The 18,778-nt window shown below is 37.0% G+C and overlaps 1 protein-coding gene across 1 annotated transcript in view; it reads right to left on the bottom strand.

The window, feature by feature from the left end:
- The window catches only part of CCDC7 (coiled-coil domain containing 7), a 362,459-nt gene that overhangs the window by 215,855 nt on the left and 127,826 nt on the right, over window positions 1-18,778 (bottom strand). Inside the window, exon 7 of the mRNA XM_053670977.1 lies at window positions 1,952-2,032. Coding sequence (XP_053526952.1) covers window positions 1,952-2,032 — 81 coding nt within the window. The remainder of the gene's footprint in view (window positions 1-1,951; window positions 2,033-18,778) is intronic.

The following is an 18,778-nucleotide window of genomic DNA, read 5'->3' as shown; positions in this document are numbered from 1 at the left end:
CTCAAAGAGTTATATATCTGCACTCCCACTGTCACTGCAGCATTATGCACAACAGCCAAGATATGAAAACAATGTGAATGTCCATTGATGGATGAATGGATAAAGAAGTATGGTAAATACGAGGTCTGTCCAGAAAGTATCTAGCTGTGTACTATGAAAAATAGAGACATTTATTGAAGAAGATACAAGATACATGAAACATTGTACATAGGACAATGACACCTCAGTTTCCTTCAAAATAGGCACTTTGGGACCTCACACAGTTCTCTCAATTGCCATCAGCTGCCCTGTATTATTCTCCTGAATCTTATTGATGGCCTGAAATCTCTTCTCTTACAAAGGTGATTTTAGTTTTGGGAAGAGCCAGAAGTCAGAGGACACCAAATCTGGGCTGTAGCAGGTCTGAGTCACCTGGGTGATTTCATGCTCTGCAAAAAATCTCTGCACCAGACATGATGCATGATCAGGCTCACTGTCTTGATGAAGCTGCCAACCACCAGTTGCCCATAGCTGCAGCCTTCTCAATCATTTGAATAGTTTCTGGAGAGGAATGCTCAAGCTTAATGTAAACTTTGATGAAGATTTGTTGCTCTATGCATTCAGTCATTTTGAATGCATGGCCACACAGTGCACCTGCTCACTCAACACCTCCATCACAGTGCAGTCATCCTTGTCCACAAATGTGCATTCCAGTCCACTCTCCTTGGCTGCCAGGTTACACTGATGTCACACAAACAATTCTTGTTATATTAACAATGATTGGGCTTTTCCTGGACAGATCTTGTATATACAGTGAAATATTACTCAGTTATAAAAATTAAATCTTGCCATTTGTGACAACATAAATAAATACAGAAAACATGTTAAGTGAAATAAGCCAGAAACAGAAAAACAAATATTACATGATCTGAATTATATGTGTATCCTACAAAGAAAAAAGCAAAGTAACAAATTGTAGAATGGTGGTTATGTGTCCAGGAAGATGAAGTCATAGAGAGTTTCAGTTCCACAGGGTGAAAAGTTCTAATAAATAGTAGTGATGCTTGTATAATATAAATGTACTTAATACCACTGAAATCTTTCTTAAAAATGGTTAAGATAATTTTGTTATGTTTATTTTAATAAACCACAATAAAATTGAAAATGTATCTATAAATGTACATATAAATGTATATATGTATACATGCATGTATGTTCATACCTATATACTGCAAAACCCTAAAAACTTATTATATAATATCAATGATACTTGCATATTAGAGTGAGATTACATATAACTTTTTTCCCTTTTACTTTTCTCACTTTTTCAAATATTCTACAAAAATACTTTAATAATCATGTAAAACATATTATTTTTCAAAACTCAAAAAAGTGAATACCAAATAGTATGCAAAATATAATTTCATTTTTAAAGAAATATGTTTATGTATGTGTGTGTATATACATGTATAACTAAGGAAAACTGAAAAGGTGAACAAATACATGTTTACAAGAGTTGGTTACCTGGAGAAATAAAATTATAGGAATTTTTATTTTCTCCTTTTTGCATGTCTTCATATTTTAATCTTTATTAATTATGTTACTTTTGTAATATTAATTACTTAGAAAAACACATAAAAATATAGATACTACATATGTAAATACAAATGACCCAATCCATGCTTTACTTAAAGGAAAACTCACAGATCTAAATGCCTATGTTGGGAATATAGAAAAATAAATAATGCTTTCTCATGCTCTTTATAACTACTTAAGGCATTGTATCTAGGCTAATAATGTTGACCGGATAATCACATTCAAGTCAAATAACCAATATAACTTTAAATAATGTATTGCTAAAATTATTGTTAATAATACTTAATTACATAACTTTGTTTTATTGATATTATTAACTTTGTTATTAAAATAATAAGCTATATTTCACACTTAGTAGTTTGCAGAGAATACATACATGATGTTCCTCTTTAACTGCTTCTTCTAACTGAGCTGCAAACTGTGAACATGCCATGAATGAATTCAGATCATCCCCAACCTTTGCAAATGACAAAACAGAAAGTTACCTTTATTTCAGAATCTATATGTATATTCATCTATATTTTAGTATATTTAACTAGTTTTGAAAATAATTTTGTGTATGTAACTTACTTTATTTTACTGTGTATAATGCACACTTTTTTGTCCAAAGTTTTTTGTTGGAAAATAAAGGTATGCATTATAAACCTTATGTCTGTTCTTGTGTTTTGTAATTATGTGTTACATAAAACTTTTTGTACCATAATATATTCAAAAATAAATGCTAAAATTCCTTTATAATACAAAACCCACCCAAGTATCTAAATATAAATAAATAAATAATTGAATTTAAAAAAATAAAATGAAAGTTTTATCCCTGAAAGTTTGGACCAAAAACGTGGGTGTGCATTATACATGGGAGCCCATTTTACATGGCAAAATACAGTGCATTCATTCAAACATATAAGAGAAGAAACCATGCTCCAAATTCTATACTAGCAAATTCTCCCAGAAAGAAAATTTAGTAGTACATTGTGGTAGTGGCTCATTAATGGCATAGTTGCAGAAAATCAAGCACTGCAGCCTTAAACTCCTAAAATGCTATGGGTGGTTACAAAAAAGTAATCATTATGTACATACATTATAAATATTTCTTTGTGTTAAAAATGAATGCTAATTATGACTTCTGATTATAGGGTATATTTTCCAAGAGATGTAGTCTTTCATAGTCACTTAATTGTAAACAGAAAACTTTGAGAAAATAATAGTCCCAGATTAAATGTTACAATGTGGAGACCCAACAAGGCAGAGGAGTAAATGGAAGTTGCACTAACCTCCTCAGAAAACCAATCTGGAATTACTACCAAATTGTAGAGCAATCATCTTGAATAACTAACTGAACACTAACTGGACAAAAGCCTTATAACCAAGGAAAGACAGAGGAAACCATTTCATCATCTGACTGGTGGAAAGGGAGGAGGAGACACAAGAGGACTGGCTAGGCTACAATGGGGTTTGGGGGGGTCCACTGAAGTTCTGGAAGGATATTTCAGCATCCAAGGGATTCCACTGAGAAGTGTGGGGTCTAAACCCCTAGTTGAGCTCCCCAACCTACAGCACCAGAGCTGGGAAAGGAACCCAGATAGCACCCAGCTGTGAAAAGTAGTGGCATTTCTGGCCACTGGGGAGAGATACTGGAGACACAGAGAGCCTCTTTAAAGGGCCAATGGACAAAATTCCATTTACTGCCACTTACCCTGTGCTCTGGCAGAGGGAGGGCATGGTGGACTAGAGACAGGTGATGATGAGACCATGTGGCTGGTGGGTCTAAGGAGAGAGCTGAAAGAACAGCTGCTAGGATCCCTGTGCTGAAAAACTCCCCATACTGCCGAGGCTATCTTTCTCAAGCAGATATACTCCCCTCCAAGTGGCTTTTCCCTGAGGAGAAGCAATACCCCTGCCCGAAGGAATTATTCTGCCCCACACTATGGATCTTAATCCAGGCTGCTGAATTCAGCTTGACGCTATATCAGTGATTAAGTTTAACATGTAAGACAGATCTCTGGAGGACCTGAGACATTAGCTGACCCTCCCCCAGGTGTGTACTGATAAAAGCCAGTCTTGTACAGCTTCATTCTTTCTGCACACACCCAGGCCCAGCAGAGGAAGCCACCACAAACTATGGATTACTGGTAGCTCAAAACAGGTTGCCAGGGCATGTTATAAGCAGTGACTGACAAAGGGCCTCACCAGCCTTTGCAGGTCTACCTAATACATAGAAATAAACAGAAGGAGGCAGCCAAATGGGAAGACAAAAAAAGGGGCTCCAAATGTAAAAACAGAAGAATCCACCAAAACAATAACAATGAAACAGAGGCAAGCAATTTATCAGATAGAGAGTTTAGAGTAATGATTATAAGGATACTCAACAGCATGAAAAAAAAAAGACACAATAAAAAGGAGTAGTCAGAAATAAAGAATTCAATATATGAAATAAATACACTGAAAGCAATAAACAGTAGGTTAGATGAAGCAGAATCAAATTAGCGATTTAGAAGAGATAGAAAAAACACACAAACAGAGTGGCAGAAAGAAAAAATAATTTAAAAGAATGAGAATAGTTTAAGAAAGCTTTGGTGCACCATGAAGCATAACAGTATCTGCATTATGGAAATAACAGCGAAGAGAGTGAACAAGGAATTGAGAACCTATTTGAAGAAATAATGATCAAAAACTTCCCTGTCCTGGTGAAAAAAAAAAAGATACACAAGTCCAAAAAAGTGCACAGTCCCAAACAAGATGGACCCAAGAGGACTACACCAAGGCACATCATAATTAAAATGGCAATACATAAAGGCGAGGAGAAAGTACTAAATGCTGCAAGAGAAAAGCAGGTAGTTACCTACAAGGGAGCTCCAGTAGATTGTCATCTGATTTTTCGACAGAAATACTTCAGGCCAGAAGGTATTACCATGAAATATTCAAGGTGATAAAAAGTAAGGACCTGTAACCAATGCTACTTTATCCAGAAAGGCTACCATTTAAAAGCAAAGGAGAAATAAAGAGTTTCCAATACAAGAAGAAGCTGAAGGAAATTGTTAACACCAAACCAGTACTGCAACAAATGTTAAAAGAGAGAAGAAGAAAAAGAAAAACAGAAGAATATAGTTTAAAAATAAAATGGCAACAAATATGTATCTATCAATAATCATCTCAAATGTAAATAAATAGCTTAAACACTTCAACACAAAGACATAGGATAGCTGAATGGGTAAGACAACAAGAGTGATACATCTGCTGTCTCCCAGAGACACACCTCAGATCAAAAGATTCACAGAGACTAAAAGTAAAGGAATGGAGAAATATATTTCATGCAAATGAAAAGGGAAAACAAGCTGGACAAAATTCTGACAAATTTGGCCATTATATCTGACAAAATTGACTATAAAACCTAGTCTATAGTAAGACACAGAAGGATACTACATAATGTTAAAGGGAACAATCCAACAAGAGGATATCACCATAGTAAACATTTGTGCAACCAATAAAGAAGCATCAAAATATTTAAAGCAAATTCTTACAGACATTAGGAGAGATTGACACAAATATAGTCATAGTAGGGTATTTTAACACCCCAATGATTTTAATGCATAGATCTTACAGACAGAAAGTGAATAAGGAGACAGTGGTCTTAAACAACACACTAGATCAAATGAGTGTAATTGATATCATCAGAATATATAATCCAGCGCCCTGGCTGGTGTAGCTCAGCGGATTGAGCGCGGGCCTGAGAACCAGACAATCGCGGTTCGATTCCCAGTCAGGGCACATGCCTGGGTTGCAGACCAATTCCCCGCAGGGGACGCACAAAAGGCAACCACACATTGATGTTTCTCTCCCTCTCTCCTTCCCTTCCCCTATAAAGATAAATAAATAAAATATTTTAAAAAAAAGAATATATAATCCCAGAACAGCAGTATATACATGCTTTTAAAGTGCACATGGAACATTTTCTAGGGTAGACCATATGTTAGGACTCAAAACAAGTTTCAACAAATTTAAGAAGATTGAAATCATGTCAAGCATCTTCTCTGACTACAATGCTGTGAAACTAGAAATCAATCATAAGAAGAGTACTAAAAACATGTAAACACATGGAAGGTAAATAACATGTTATTAAACAACAAAGGGGTAAACAACGAAATGAAGGAACAAAAGATACCTTGAAACAAATGAAAATGAAAATAAAACAATCCAAAATAAACAACTGACTTTATAGTTAAAGGACCTTGAGAAAGAACAACAAAGCCCAGAGTGAGTAAAAAGATGGCAACAATTAGGATCAAAGCAGAAATTTAAAAAATAGAGTTTTTAAAGATGCAAAAGATCAAAATATCCAAGAGCTGATTATTTGAAAAGATAAACAAGTTTGACATTTAACCAGATTTATCAATAGAAGAGAGGATCCAAATAAATAAAATCAAAAATAAAAAAGGAGAAATTACAAATGACATCAAATAAATTCTATTGCAAGAAAATATTACCATAAATTCTATGATAAGAATATATTATGAAAAACTATGTGCCAACAAATTGGACAACCTAGATGAATGGATAAATTCCTACACACATACAATCTTCCTAAACTAAATCAGGAAGAATCAAAGAATCTGAATAGACAGATTACACTTAGTGTAATTGAAGCAGTAATTAAAAAAAAAAAAAAAGGCCTGAACCAGATGGCTTCACAGGTGAATTTTACAAAACATTCTGAAAAGCTCCCAAGTTCATTTTACAAGACCAGCACTACCCTAATTCTAAAGCCAGATAAAGACATTACAAAAAAAGGATCTTATAGGCTACTATCTTTGATGAACATAAATGCTAAAATCCTTAACAAAATATCATTGGCAGGACCTCTATTTTGGGGGGATAGCAATGTACATAACTAATAATAACAATAGTAATTATAAATTTCCAGTTGTCTTTACTAATTGTGTAGCTATATTTCTCAATTAGACCAATGAGAGAAAAAAATTGTTGCATGGCAGTTCTAAAATATCATTTAAGGTGGGGTAAAGCAAAAATGCCACTCATGATCAGGATGTAAAAAGACATGAGAGGCCATCACTTCAGTGTTAACATTCCCAAAATAAAAAATATCTAAAATAATTATGTTTTTCTTTGAGGATACTGAAAAGAAAATAACACAATGAAAATTTGATGAATCAAATTCCAGAGAACAAACACTTGTGGGTGAGCAAAGAACCAAGGCCTTATCCATATCTAAAAGGGGTGTGCCCAAGGGAGGAAAATACTTAGCCCAATGTGTGCAGTCAAAAAGCAGGCCTGAAATTGAGAAACAGAATTTAGAGGATAAAGAAAAACCAACTGGGCCTTCTAACAGCCATTTAGATTCACGAGAGACTGGAATGAGAAAAACTGCTAAAGCAAATCCCTCAAACCAACCAGTTTTCTCTCACAAAATCCTTCCCTATCTGAAATTCGCTTGGAAAAAAAGGCAGAAAATAAGGACTACATACCCATTAACAATGGCCAAAATTAAAAATACTGAGAATATCACTTTTAATAAAAACATGGAGCTACTGGAACTTTCATAGAGAGCTGGTAGGAATACAAAATGGTACTTTCATGTTGGGAAAAGGCTTGGCAATTTCTCATAAAGTTAAATGTATACTTAAAATATAACCCACCAATCCTACTAAAAGTAATTATCCAAAATTAATGAAAACTTATGTCCTCACACTTATGCACAAATATTCATAAAAATTTGATTTATAATAGCCACAATAGCTACTGGATCCAATAACTGCTGAAAGAATAAACAAATTATAGGAAAGCCATAAGTGGAATCTTCTTCACTATAAAAAGAAACAACTACTGAAACATAAAACAAAATGACAAATCTCAAAAACATCAGAAGTGGGAAGCTATATACTGTTTGATTTTATTTATATGAAATTTTTGGAAAGGCAAAACTATAGTGATAGATAAGTGGTTCCATACAGCCAGGATAAAAGAAATTTAACTAGAAAGGGCTACAAAGGAGATTTGGGAACTAATCAAAATGTTTTATATTAATAATCTGATTCTGGTGGCAGTTATACATGAGGACACATGAGAGGCAACCACACACTGATATTTGTCTCCTTCTCTTTCTCCCTCCCTTCTCCTCTCTCTAAAAATAAGTGAAATTAAAATAGTTTTAAAAGTAAAAGAGACAAATTGTCAGACTGTACAAAAAAACTGAAATTCACCTATATACCATTTCAAAGAAACACACAGTACACACAGTCATAGGTAGTTTGAAGAAGTAACATATAGAGATTCTAAGATGGCTATAGAGTAGATGGAAGCTATGTTCACTTGCTCCTAGTCCCAAAACAGATTAACAGTGATATTACAGAGCAAGCAACCTGAAAAAAAACCCTGAAAGGTAGCTAATCTGATTCATTACAACCATGGATTACAGGAAAAGCTACATAAAGAATGGTAGGAAGGAATAAAAAAAGAAATACAGAGCTCTTGCACACAGGTGCAATGGTGGCTGAGAAGTCAGATGGATACTGCAGCTGTTAAACTCCCTCTCCCTAGAAGCATGAGGTCTCAACCCTGTGCAAGGATCCCCAACTCAGAGAAACAGAGAGGGGAAGAGGAGCCTGCATAGCACCTGGTAATGGGAATCAGTAGGGAATCATTCTGCAAGAGAGAATTGGATTGCACCCTCTTAGGGATAAGTATACCCTAGTGTTATAACACCAGCCTGGGGAGTTCGCAGTCCAAATTCTGACTGCTGGCGAGTCCATGCTGCTGTACTTAAGTTCTGCAGAAGAGTCTGCTGGCTACACCCAGCAGTGACTTCAAGGGGTCCTGTATTTTGTGGGAAGGCTTTTTGTAGAGACCCAACATTGACTAAATATGTGGTTTGAGAAAGTGGGCCAGTCTCCTTCACCTTCAGAGCAGAGCTAGTATTATTCCTCACTCACCTGTCGAGACACTTGACTTGTCCCATTCTGCTAAGTTTGGCAGCACAGGAGAGCTATGCAAGGCTGGGACTTTCACCCTGTCCTGCTGAGTTCAGAGCCCATGCAAGATATGAATTTACTCTCCAATCTGCTGAGACCAGGCACATAGAGATATCAGAGTATCACCCAGGGATGACCTTCAATCCCATCCAACTTGGTTCAGCAACACGGGAGGAACAGAGAGCCACACATTGTTGGTATTTTTCAGACTGTGTCGCTCAGGGAGGCTCTGTTCAGGAGCCAGGTGAGCAAGTGCTGAGCTCTGTGGCTACACTGCAGAGGCAAATCTAAGCTCCCCTGAGAGTTCAGCCTGTACTATCCCAGGAAGGAACAGAAGTGTCCACCCACCCTCCCACAAGCTTGTGGACACCACTCCCAATGGGAGAGTTTAGATCAGCCCTGCAAAGTCCAAGATACCCTTGCTGGGTACAGATCCATGGGAGTACAAGAGAGTGGTCTCATACATTCAAAGTATGATACCCCCAGAGGCTATTGTCTGGGACTGGGACAAAGTGTTTAGCCTCCTCCTGTTGGGTTGGGCTGGTATCATCCCAACAAGAGACTCTTTTGATCAATCCCCATGAGCTCAGGGTTGCTGAGCTTACTCCTGCAGAGGTATTGGCTTAATGCATACAGATTCAACCCACAGAGAACCCATTTTGGGGGAACAAGAGTTAGACACTCTGGCAGAGACTGAGCTGTTTAGCATTGAAGTAGGGGCTACTTTCCCTTCCTTGAGTGCCAGACTGCATGATCTCCAAGCATAAGACCCACTAGCCATATCTCAAATACCCTGGGGTCATCCTACAGTCTATTTTTGAAAGGCTGTGAAGAAAAATAAGACAACCTCAGGGAGAGCCAGGGTAGCTAACAGATGGAGGCAGACCACAGGGAGCCTCAGTCCTTTTACAGATCTTCTCCCAGCTCTAGTCTGGAAGAAGTTAATCCTTTCACACAGTTTATCCCTCCCACACACACTGAGGTCCATAGATGCAAACACAAAAAGTGAACAATGTGTAGCTACCAAGGGTAGCCCCAGGGCTGATTACACACAATGTCTTGACCCCAACCTGTACCCAAGTAGAACCAGAACCAACACAATCAGTGGTGAACCTTAGACCACAGAAGAGATCTATCCAACTAGCCACACAAGTGACAGACCCATAAGAGAATTCCAACATTCCCAGGCCTTGCTAGGAACAACTCCACCTCAAGGGGCAGCTCCTACACAGTGTCTAATACATGGTAAACAAGGTTTAACCTTATAGTCACCCAGACTGAAGGATTAGGTAACCACCAACAAAAGGGCAATATCATTCAATCCTCAACAACAATAGGAAGTACCCATAGCCCACAGGAAACATTCCTGGAGCATAAACCTCCAGTGATATGAAAGATTGAGCCACTGAGCCCAACAAGAACCTTCATTATAAAGCCAACATCATAAGTTTGGGAGTCATAGCAGATCTACCTAATAGACAAAGACAAAATGGGGAGACAAAAAATGACCCAAGCAAAAGAACAAGAGAAACCTCCATAAAAAGAATTAAATAAAGTGAATGAAATGGAAGCAACCAGTATATCAGATAAAGACTTTAAAATAATGGTTACAAGGATGCACAAGGACTTTAGGGGAGAACAGATGATCTCAGTGAGAACTTAAACAAAGAAACGGTAAGTAATTAAAAAAAGACATAGAAACCAAAAAGAAACAGTCAGAAATGAAGACTACAGTATCTTTTTTTAAAATTTTATTTAGTTATTTTTCAAGTACAGTTTTTTGTCTATTTCTCCCATCCCAGCCCCCCCTGCCCCATCTCCCCACCTCCCTCCCATTTCCTCCCCCCACCCCAGTCCTCATTCCTGTGTCTTTCATACTTGTTCCTCAAAATCCCTCCCTATTTTTCCCCTTAAATTCCCTTCCCTCTCCCCTCTGGTCGCTGCCCACTTGTTCTCTATTTATTTCAGTGTCTTTATTTTTATTCTGTTTGCTTGTTTATTTTGTTGTTTAGCTTCCTGTTAAAGGTGAGATCATATGGTATTTGTCTTTCAATGCCTGGCCTATTTCACTCAGCATAATGCTTTCCAGTTCCATCCGTGTCGTTGCAAAGGGTAGTAGCTCCTTCTTTCTCTCTGCTGCACAGAATTCCATTGTGTATATGTACCACAATTTTTTGATCCATTCATTTACTGACGGGCACCTTGGTTGCTTCCAACTCTTGGCTATTGTAAATTGTGCTGCTATGAACATTGTGGTGCATAGGTTCTTTCAAATTGATGTTTTAAGATTCTTGGGATATAATCCTAGCAGTGGAATTGCTGGGTCAAAAGGTAGGTCGATTTTTATTTTTATGAGAAAATTCCAGGTTTTTCAGGAATTCTTTATGATGCCAGGTTTTCCCCCAGGACACGCTCCAGCAAGGCAAGGAGCTGCACCCTTCCCTGTCAGGTATTCAGGCTTAAGGGGATTAGAGCCAGGAAGCACTTCTCCCAAGGGACGTGGGGACTCAGGCTTTGTCAAAGCTGGGGAGTGAGAGTCCATTGCTCTTTGTTGTAGCCCCCCAAGTCCTTCCATGATAGCCTCCCAAGTGATCATATCATGTCTGGCCTAGGTTGCCCCTTCTCAGAGGGGTCTTACTCATCAAGGACTTCCAACCTTGCTTTGGGGGCAGGGAGAGGAAACTGAGCCAACATTTGCTACCAGAGACAAGCTTTGTCTCCTGCAGTTCACATTCCAGAGGTCAGTGACTCATCCTCATCCACAGCGGGTAGAGAGTTACAATTCCTGAAATCAGACAGAACGGTCCCCAACATAACAAGAGGGTATAACCCTTGTAAACAAATATGCATTCCAGTGTAGCAGCACCTAGGTATATAAAGAAAATCTTGGTGGACTGTAAAAGTAAAATCAACAGCTATATAATCAAATTAGGAGATTTTAATACCCCACTGTCATCAATGGGTAAATATTCCAAACCAAAAATCAACAAGACAACAGAGACCTTAAATGACATAATCAAATGGATTTAATTGATATTTACAGAACATTTCATCCAAAAGCAACAGAATATAAACTCTTCCTGAGTGCACATAAAACATTCTCATAGATAAATAGCAGAATATACATTCTTCTCAAGTGCAGGTAGAAAATCCTCAAAGATAAAAATGTTAAGACACAAATTAAAACTTAACTAATTCAAGATTGATATCATAGCAAGTATCTTGTTGAATCACAACAGCATGAAACTAGAAATAAACTACAATTAAAAACTCAAGAACATTAAAAAACATGGGAACTAAATAGCATGTTATTAAACAATGAATGTGTTATTAATGAAAAGGAAGAAATAAAAAATTGCCTAGAAACAAATGAAAATGAACACACAACCCAAAATCTATGAGACACAGCAAAAGCAGTCCATTTGCTCATTGCATTACAAACCTACCTCAAGAAGCAAAAACAAAACAAAATGCTCAAACAATCTAACCCTATATATAAAAGAACTAAAAATGGAACAAAAAATAAAGCCCACAGTAAGTACAAGGGAGAAAATAGTAAAGATCAGAGCACAAAATAAATGACACAGAGACAAAAAAAAATACAAAATATCAATGAAACCAAGCCATGGTTCTTTGAAAATTGAACAAATTTCACAAACATTTAACCAGAAACAATATGAAAAACAGAGAGAACCCAAATAAATAAAATCTAAAATGAAACAGGAAAAGTTATAAATGACATCACAGAAATACAAAGGTTTGTAACCCAATACAGTGAACAACTAATGCCAACAAATTAGACAAACAGTGCGAAATACATAAATTTCTAGAAACATACAATCTTCCAAGACTGAATCAGGATGAAGCAGAAAGCATGGAAAAGCCAATTATAACTAATGAAATGGAAGCAATAATTTAAAAAAAAAACTCCCAACAAACAGCCCTGGCTGGTATAGCTCAGTGGATTAAGTTCCACCCTGCAAACCAAAGGCTTGCTGGTTAGAATCCTATTCAGGTCACATGCTTGGGTTGTGAGCCAGGTCCTAGTAGCATGAATGCAAGAGGCAACCACACACTGATGTTTCTCTCCCTTTTTTTCTCCCTTCCTCCCTCCCTCTCTCAATAAAGATAAAATAAAATAAATTTTATTTTTTCTCAATAATTTTATTTAGTTATTTTTTCAAGTACAGTTTTTTGCCTGTTTCTCCCATCCCACCCCCCCACCCCATGCTCCCCACCTCCCTCTCATTTCCACCCCCCTCCAGTTCTCATACCTGTGTCCTTCATATTTGCTTCTCCAAATCCCTCCCCTTTTTCCCCCTTAAATTCCCTTCCCTCTCCCCTCTGGTCACTGTCCCCTTGTTCTCTATTTCAGTGTCTTTGTTTATTTTTTTTTCTGCTTGCTTGTTTGTTTTATTCTTTAGCTTCCTGTTAAAGGTGAGATCATATGGTATTTGTCTTTCAGCACCTGGCCTATTTCACTCAGCATAATGCTTTCCAGTTCCATCCATGTTGTTGCAAAGGGTAGTAGCTCCTTCTTTCTCTCTGCTGCATAGAATTCCATTGTGTATATGTACCAAATTTTTTGATCCATTCATTTACTGACGGGCACCTTGGTTGCTTCCAACTCTTGGCTATTGTAAATTGTGCTGCTATGAACATTGTGGTGCATAGGTTCTTTGATATTGATGTTTTAGGATTCTTGGGACATAATCCTAGCAGTGGAATTGCTGGGTCAAAAGGCAGGTTGATTTTTATTTTTCTGAGAAAATTCCATACTGTTTTCCATAATGGTTGTACCAGTCTGCAATCCCACCAACAGTGAACTAAGGACCCCTTTTCCCCACACCCTCTCCAACATTTGTTGTTTGTTGCTTTGTTTATGATAGCCATCCTGACTGATGTAAAGTGGTATCTCATTGTGGTTTTAACAAACACTTCAAAAATTTATATGGAACCATAAATGACCCCGAATAGCAGCTGCACTTTTGAGAAAGAAGAACAAAGTAGGAGGGATCACAATACCTGATATCAAACTGTATTACAAGGCCACTGTAATCAAAACAGCCTGGTACTGGCATAAAAACAGGCACATAGACCAATGGAACAGAACAGGGAGCCCAGAAATCAACCCAACTCTCTACAGTCAATTAATATTCGACAAAGAAGGCAGTAACATAAAATGGACTAAAAATAGCCTCTTCAATAAATGGTGTTGGGAGAACTGGACAGTTACGTGGAAATAAATGAAATTTGAGCACTGACTTACACCACACACCAAAATAAATTCAAGGTGGATAAAAGACTTAAATATAAGCCGTGAAACCATTAAAGTCCTAGAGGAAAATATTGGCAAGAAAATCTCAGATATTTCACGCAGAAACTTTTTTACTGATATGTCCCCTAGAGGAAGGGACATAAAGGGAAAGAATAAACAAATGGGATCTCATCAAAATAAAAAGTTTCTGCATGGCTAAAGAAAATAGTATTAACATTAAAAGACAACCAACTGTATGGGAAAACTTATTTGCCAATGATACCTCAGACAAAGATTTAATCTCCAAAATATACAAAGAACTTACATGACTCCACTCTAAGAAGACATCTAACCCACTTAAAAAATGGGAAAAGGACTTGAACAGACATACAGAATATCCAGAGACACATGAAGAGATGCTCAATATCACTAGCCATCAGAGAGATGCAAATTAAAATAAATAATTTTTAAAAACTCCTAGCAAACAGAAGTCCGGACTGAAGAGGTTCACAAGAGAAATTTACCAATCATTCAAAAAATTCAAGAGAAGGGAAGACTTCCAAGCTCTTTTTACATGGCTAACATTATCATAATTGCAAAGCCAGATAAAGACTCTACAAAGTAAGAAAACTATAGGCCAATATCCATCATGAGCATAGACTCTAAAATCCTCAACAAAATATTAGGAAAACAGATCCGGAAATACATTAAAAAGATCAGACCCCACAATCATATGGAATTTATTCTAGGGATGCAAGGTTGATACAATATTTGCAAATCAATAAATGTAATACATCACATAAACAAAATAAAAGGCAAAAACAAAAAGGACCATATCAACAGATGCAGCAAAAACATTGGATAAAATCCAGCATCCATTTATGATTAAAAACCCTCAGCAAAGTGGGACTAGAGGCATGACACCTCAACTTATAATGGCCATATATAAAAACCCACAGGCAACATCCTCTTTTACTGTCTTTATTCAACATAGTACTAGAGGTCATAGCCACAGTTATCAGACAAAATAAATAAAAAACATCTAAATTAGAAGGAGGCAGTAAAACTGTCATTATTCCCAAATGACATAATATTGTACATAAAAAGCACTAAAGACTCCACCAGAAACAACTAGATCTAATACAGGAATTCTGTAGAGGGCACAAAATTAATATTCATAAATTAGTGGCATTTTCATACACCAATATGAACTATCAGGAAAAGAGAAACTAAGAAAATCAATCCCATATACTACTGCAACAAAAATAATAACCTGCCTAGTAATAAATTTAACCAAGGAGGTAAAAGACATATACTCAGGAAACTGTAGAACATTGAGAAACAATTTAGACACAGATTTCTAGTAAAGATAGAAGCATAGGTAGACATGCTTTGTCTAACAGCACAACTATAAAAAGGATCACAACTAATCTAAAAAAAAAAAACACTCAGAACTTCCAGAAAATTGAACTGTATGGAAGCCCAAACCAAGGATTTAAAAAAGCCATATTCATCCAGACAGGTAGGAGGGGCAGAGATGGGGAACAAGGGTGGAGAAGATGCAGTGGCAGCAAGGTGGTGGTAGCATGGCGGCAACGGTGGTGACTGATGGAATAGGTGGTCCCATATTCACATGTGGTGGATAAAAATCAGGAGGGATACCTAGGGAGCAAGCATTCTCAGGCCCAGCCAAGACCATGCAGCCCAGGGTCCTAGCACAGGGAAATGTAGCCTCACGATTTCTGGCTGTAAAAACCAGTGTGGGATGGGGCAGTGGAAGAAACTGCTGGTCTCTCAGGATAATCCATTTAAAGGGTCTGCATGGTCTTAGACACACACAAACCCACCCGCTCTATGAACCATCATCAGGGCAACAGCTAGAGGGGCACCAGTCACATACGGGAAGTGGATGAAGTGACTAGAAATGAAGTGAATGCTAAGCGAGACTCTAGTAGCCAGGCAGATGCATTGTCCCCTCTCTGAAACCTCCCCCACACACAGAGTCACAAAGTGGTGAAGCTGATTACCCCTCCCTAGCCAATATCTAAGCTCCGCTCCATGCAACTTAACAGGTGCATCAATACAGGGATTCAAAGAAGCTCTACCTAATGCACAGGAACAAACACAAAGATGGCCAAATTGAGGGGACGAAGAAATATGACTCAAATGAAAGGACAGAACAAAACACCAGAAAAAGAAATAAATGAAACAGAGATAGCCAACCTATCAGATACAGAGTTCAAAACACTGGTGATAAGTCACGCAAATCCAGGAAACACACAGAGTCCCAATCAAGAGGAACCCAAAGAGGCCCACTTCAAGACACATCATAATTAAAAAATGGCAAAATTCCAAGACAACAGAGAATCTTAAAGGCAGCAAGGGAGAAACAGGAAGTAACATAAAAGGAACCCCCCCCAATAAGATTAGCAGCTGATTTCTCAATGGGAAAGCTCCAAGCCAGAAGAGAATGGTAAGAAATATTACAAGTAATGAAAAACAGAGGATTACAACCAAGGTTACTTTATCCAGCAAGACTCTCAATTAAAATAAAAGGCCAAATAAGGAGCTTCCCAGACAAAAGTAGTCTAAAATTATACAACTCCACAAAACCACCTCTGCCAGACATGCTGAAGGCACTGCTTTAAAAACAGGAAAAAAAAAGAGTGAGAGACAGAGGAACACAGGTACAAAAATGGCAATAAATAAGTACCTATCAATGATAACCTTCAATGTAAACAGATTAAATGCTCCAATCAAAAGACATAGAATAGTTGAATGGATAAGAAGGCATGACCCACACATACGCTGCCTACAAGAGACCCACCTCAGAGAAGAAGACCTACACAGACTGAAAATGAAGCACTGAATACATTCAAAGCAAACAGACAGGAAAAAAACTGGGATAGCAATACTCATGTTAGACAAAATAAATTTTTAAAAAAGGCCATAAAAAAGACTCAGAAGGTCACTTCATAATACTCAAAGGAAGAATGTCTCAAGAAGACATAAACACTGTAAATATATGTGCACCCAGATTAGAAGTACCCAAATACATTTAAAAATCTTGGAGGACTTCAAGAAAGATATTGACAGTGACACAATTGAAGTAGGGGATTTCAACACCCCACTGTCAAAAATGGACAGATCTTCCAAACAAAATATCAACAAACCTATTGTCCCATTGAACAATGCCTTAGATCAAAAGGACTTAACTAATATATATAAAGACTTTCTTCCCAAAGAAACAAAATGAACAAACTTTTCAAATGCATATAGAACATTTTCAAAGATAGACCACATGATAGAACACACAAAAAAAGCCTCAACAAACTTAAGAAAATGAAATCATATCAAGCATTTTCTCTGACCATAAGGGACTGAAACTGGAAACCAAATCTGAGGAAAACTCAAAAAGAAACTCATGGAGATTAAATAGCATGTTATTAAACAACGAATGGGTCGAGAATGAAATTATAGAAGAAATCAAAAAGTCTATGGAAACAAATGAAAATGAACTCACAGCAACCCAAAACGTATGGGATACGGCAAAGGCACTCTTGAGAAGGAAGTTCGTAGTGATACAGCCCCATCCAATAAAGATACAAACATATCAAATAAACAACCTAACCTTACATCTACAAGAACTTAAAGAAGAACAATAACAAAGACATCATAGAGCAAGTAGAAGGAATGAAATAACCAACATCAGAGCAAGATTAAATGACATAAAAACTAAAAGCACAATTCTAAGGATTAATAAATCCAGGAGCTGGTTCTTTGAAAAGATAAACAAAATTGACAAGCCTTTAAGGAGGCTCATCAAGAAAAAAAAGAGAGAGGACCCAAATAAACACAATCAGAAATGAAAGAGGAGAGATTACAACTGATACCACAAAAATACAAAGAGTTATAAAAATTACTATGAAGATCAATACACCAAGAAATTGGAAAACCTAGGGGAAATGGACAAATTTCAAGAAAAATATCATCTTCTAAAACTCAGTGAAGAAAAAGCAGAAAGCCTGAACAGACCAATAACAGCTGACAAAATTGAAGAGTAATAAAAAAACTCCCAACATGCAAAGGCCCTGGACCAGACAGTTTCACAGGAGAATTCAGGCATTTAAGGAAGAGCTAACCCCTATCCTTCACAGACTATTTCAAAACGTCCAAGAAGATGGAAGACTCCCAAATTGTCTTTATGAAGCCAGCATCATCCTAATCCCAAACCACATAAAGACAAAACAAAGAAAGAAAACTTCAGGCCAATATCACTAATGAGCATAAACGCTAAAATCCTCAACAAAATATTGGCAAACCACACCCATCAATACATTAAAAAGATCATGCACCATGATCAAGTGGGATTCATCCCAGGAATGCAAAGGTGGTACAATATTCACAAAACAACAAATGTCATACATCACATAAACAAAAGCAAAGATGAAAACTGCATGATCATATCAGTAGATGTGGAAAAAGCTTTTTATAAGGTACAACACCCATTTATTATTAAACCACTCAGGAAAGTGGAAACATTCCTGAACATAATAAAAGCCATAGACAAGAAACCTACAGCCAACATCACACTCAATGGGCAAAAACTTAAAACTTTCCTACTAAGATCAGGAACAAGACAAAATTGTTCACATTCACCACTTCTATTTAACATAATATTGGAAGTCCTAGCCACAGCAATCAGACTAGAAAAGAAAATAAAAAGCACCCAAATTTAAAAATAGGAAACAAACCTGTCATTGTCTGTAGATGACATGATGGTGTACATGGACAATCCTATAGGCTCCACAAAAAAACTGTTCGACCTAATAAATGAATCTGGCAAAACAATGGATAAAAAAATCAACATTCAGAAATCAAAGGCATTTTTGTATACCAACAATGAAACATTAGAAACAGAAATCGGGGGAAAAAATCCCATTTGATATAGTAACAAGAAAAA

Source organism: Artibeus jamaicensis, unplaced genomic scaffold (genome assembly GCF_021234435.1).
Source record: "Artibeus jamaicensis isolate MK-2021 breed Jamaican fruit bat unplaced genomic scaffold, CSHL_Jam_final contig_659, whole genome shotgun sequence".
Taxonomy (NCBI): Eukaryota; Metazoa; Chordata; class Mammalia; order Chiroptera; family Phyllostomidae; genus Artibeus; species Artibeus jamaicensis.
This window is presented reverse-complemented; position numbering and strand designations above follow the sequence as displayed.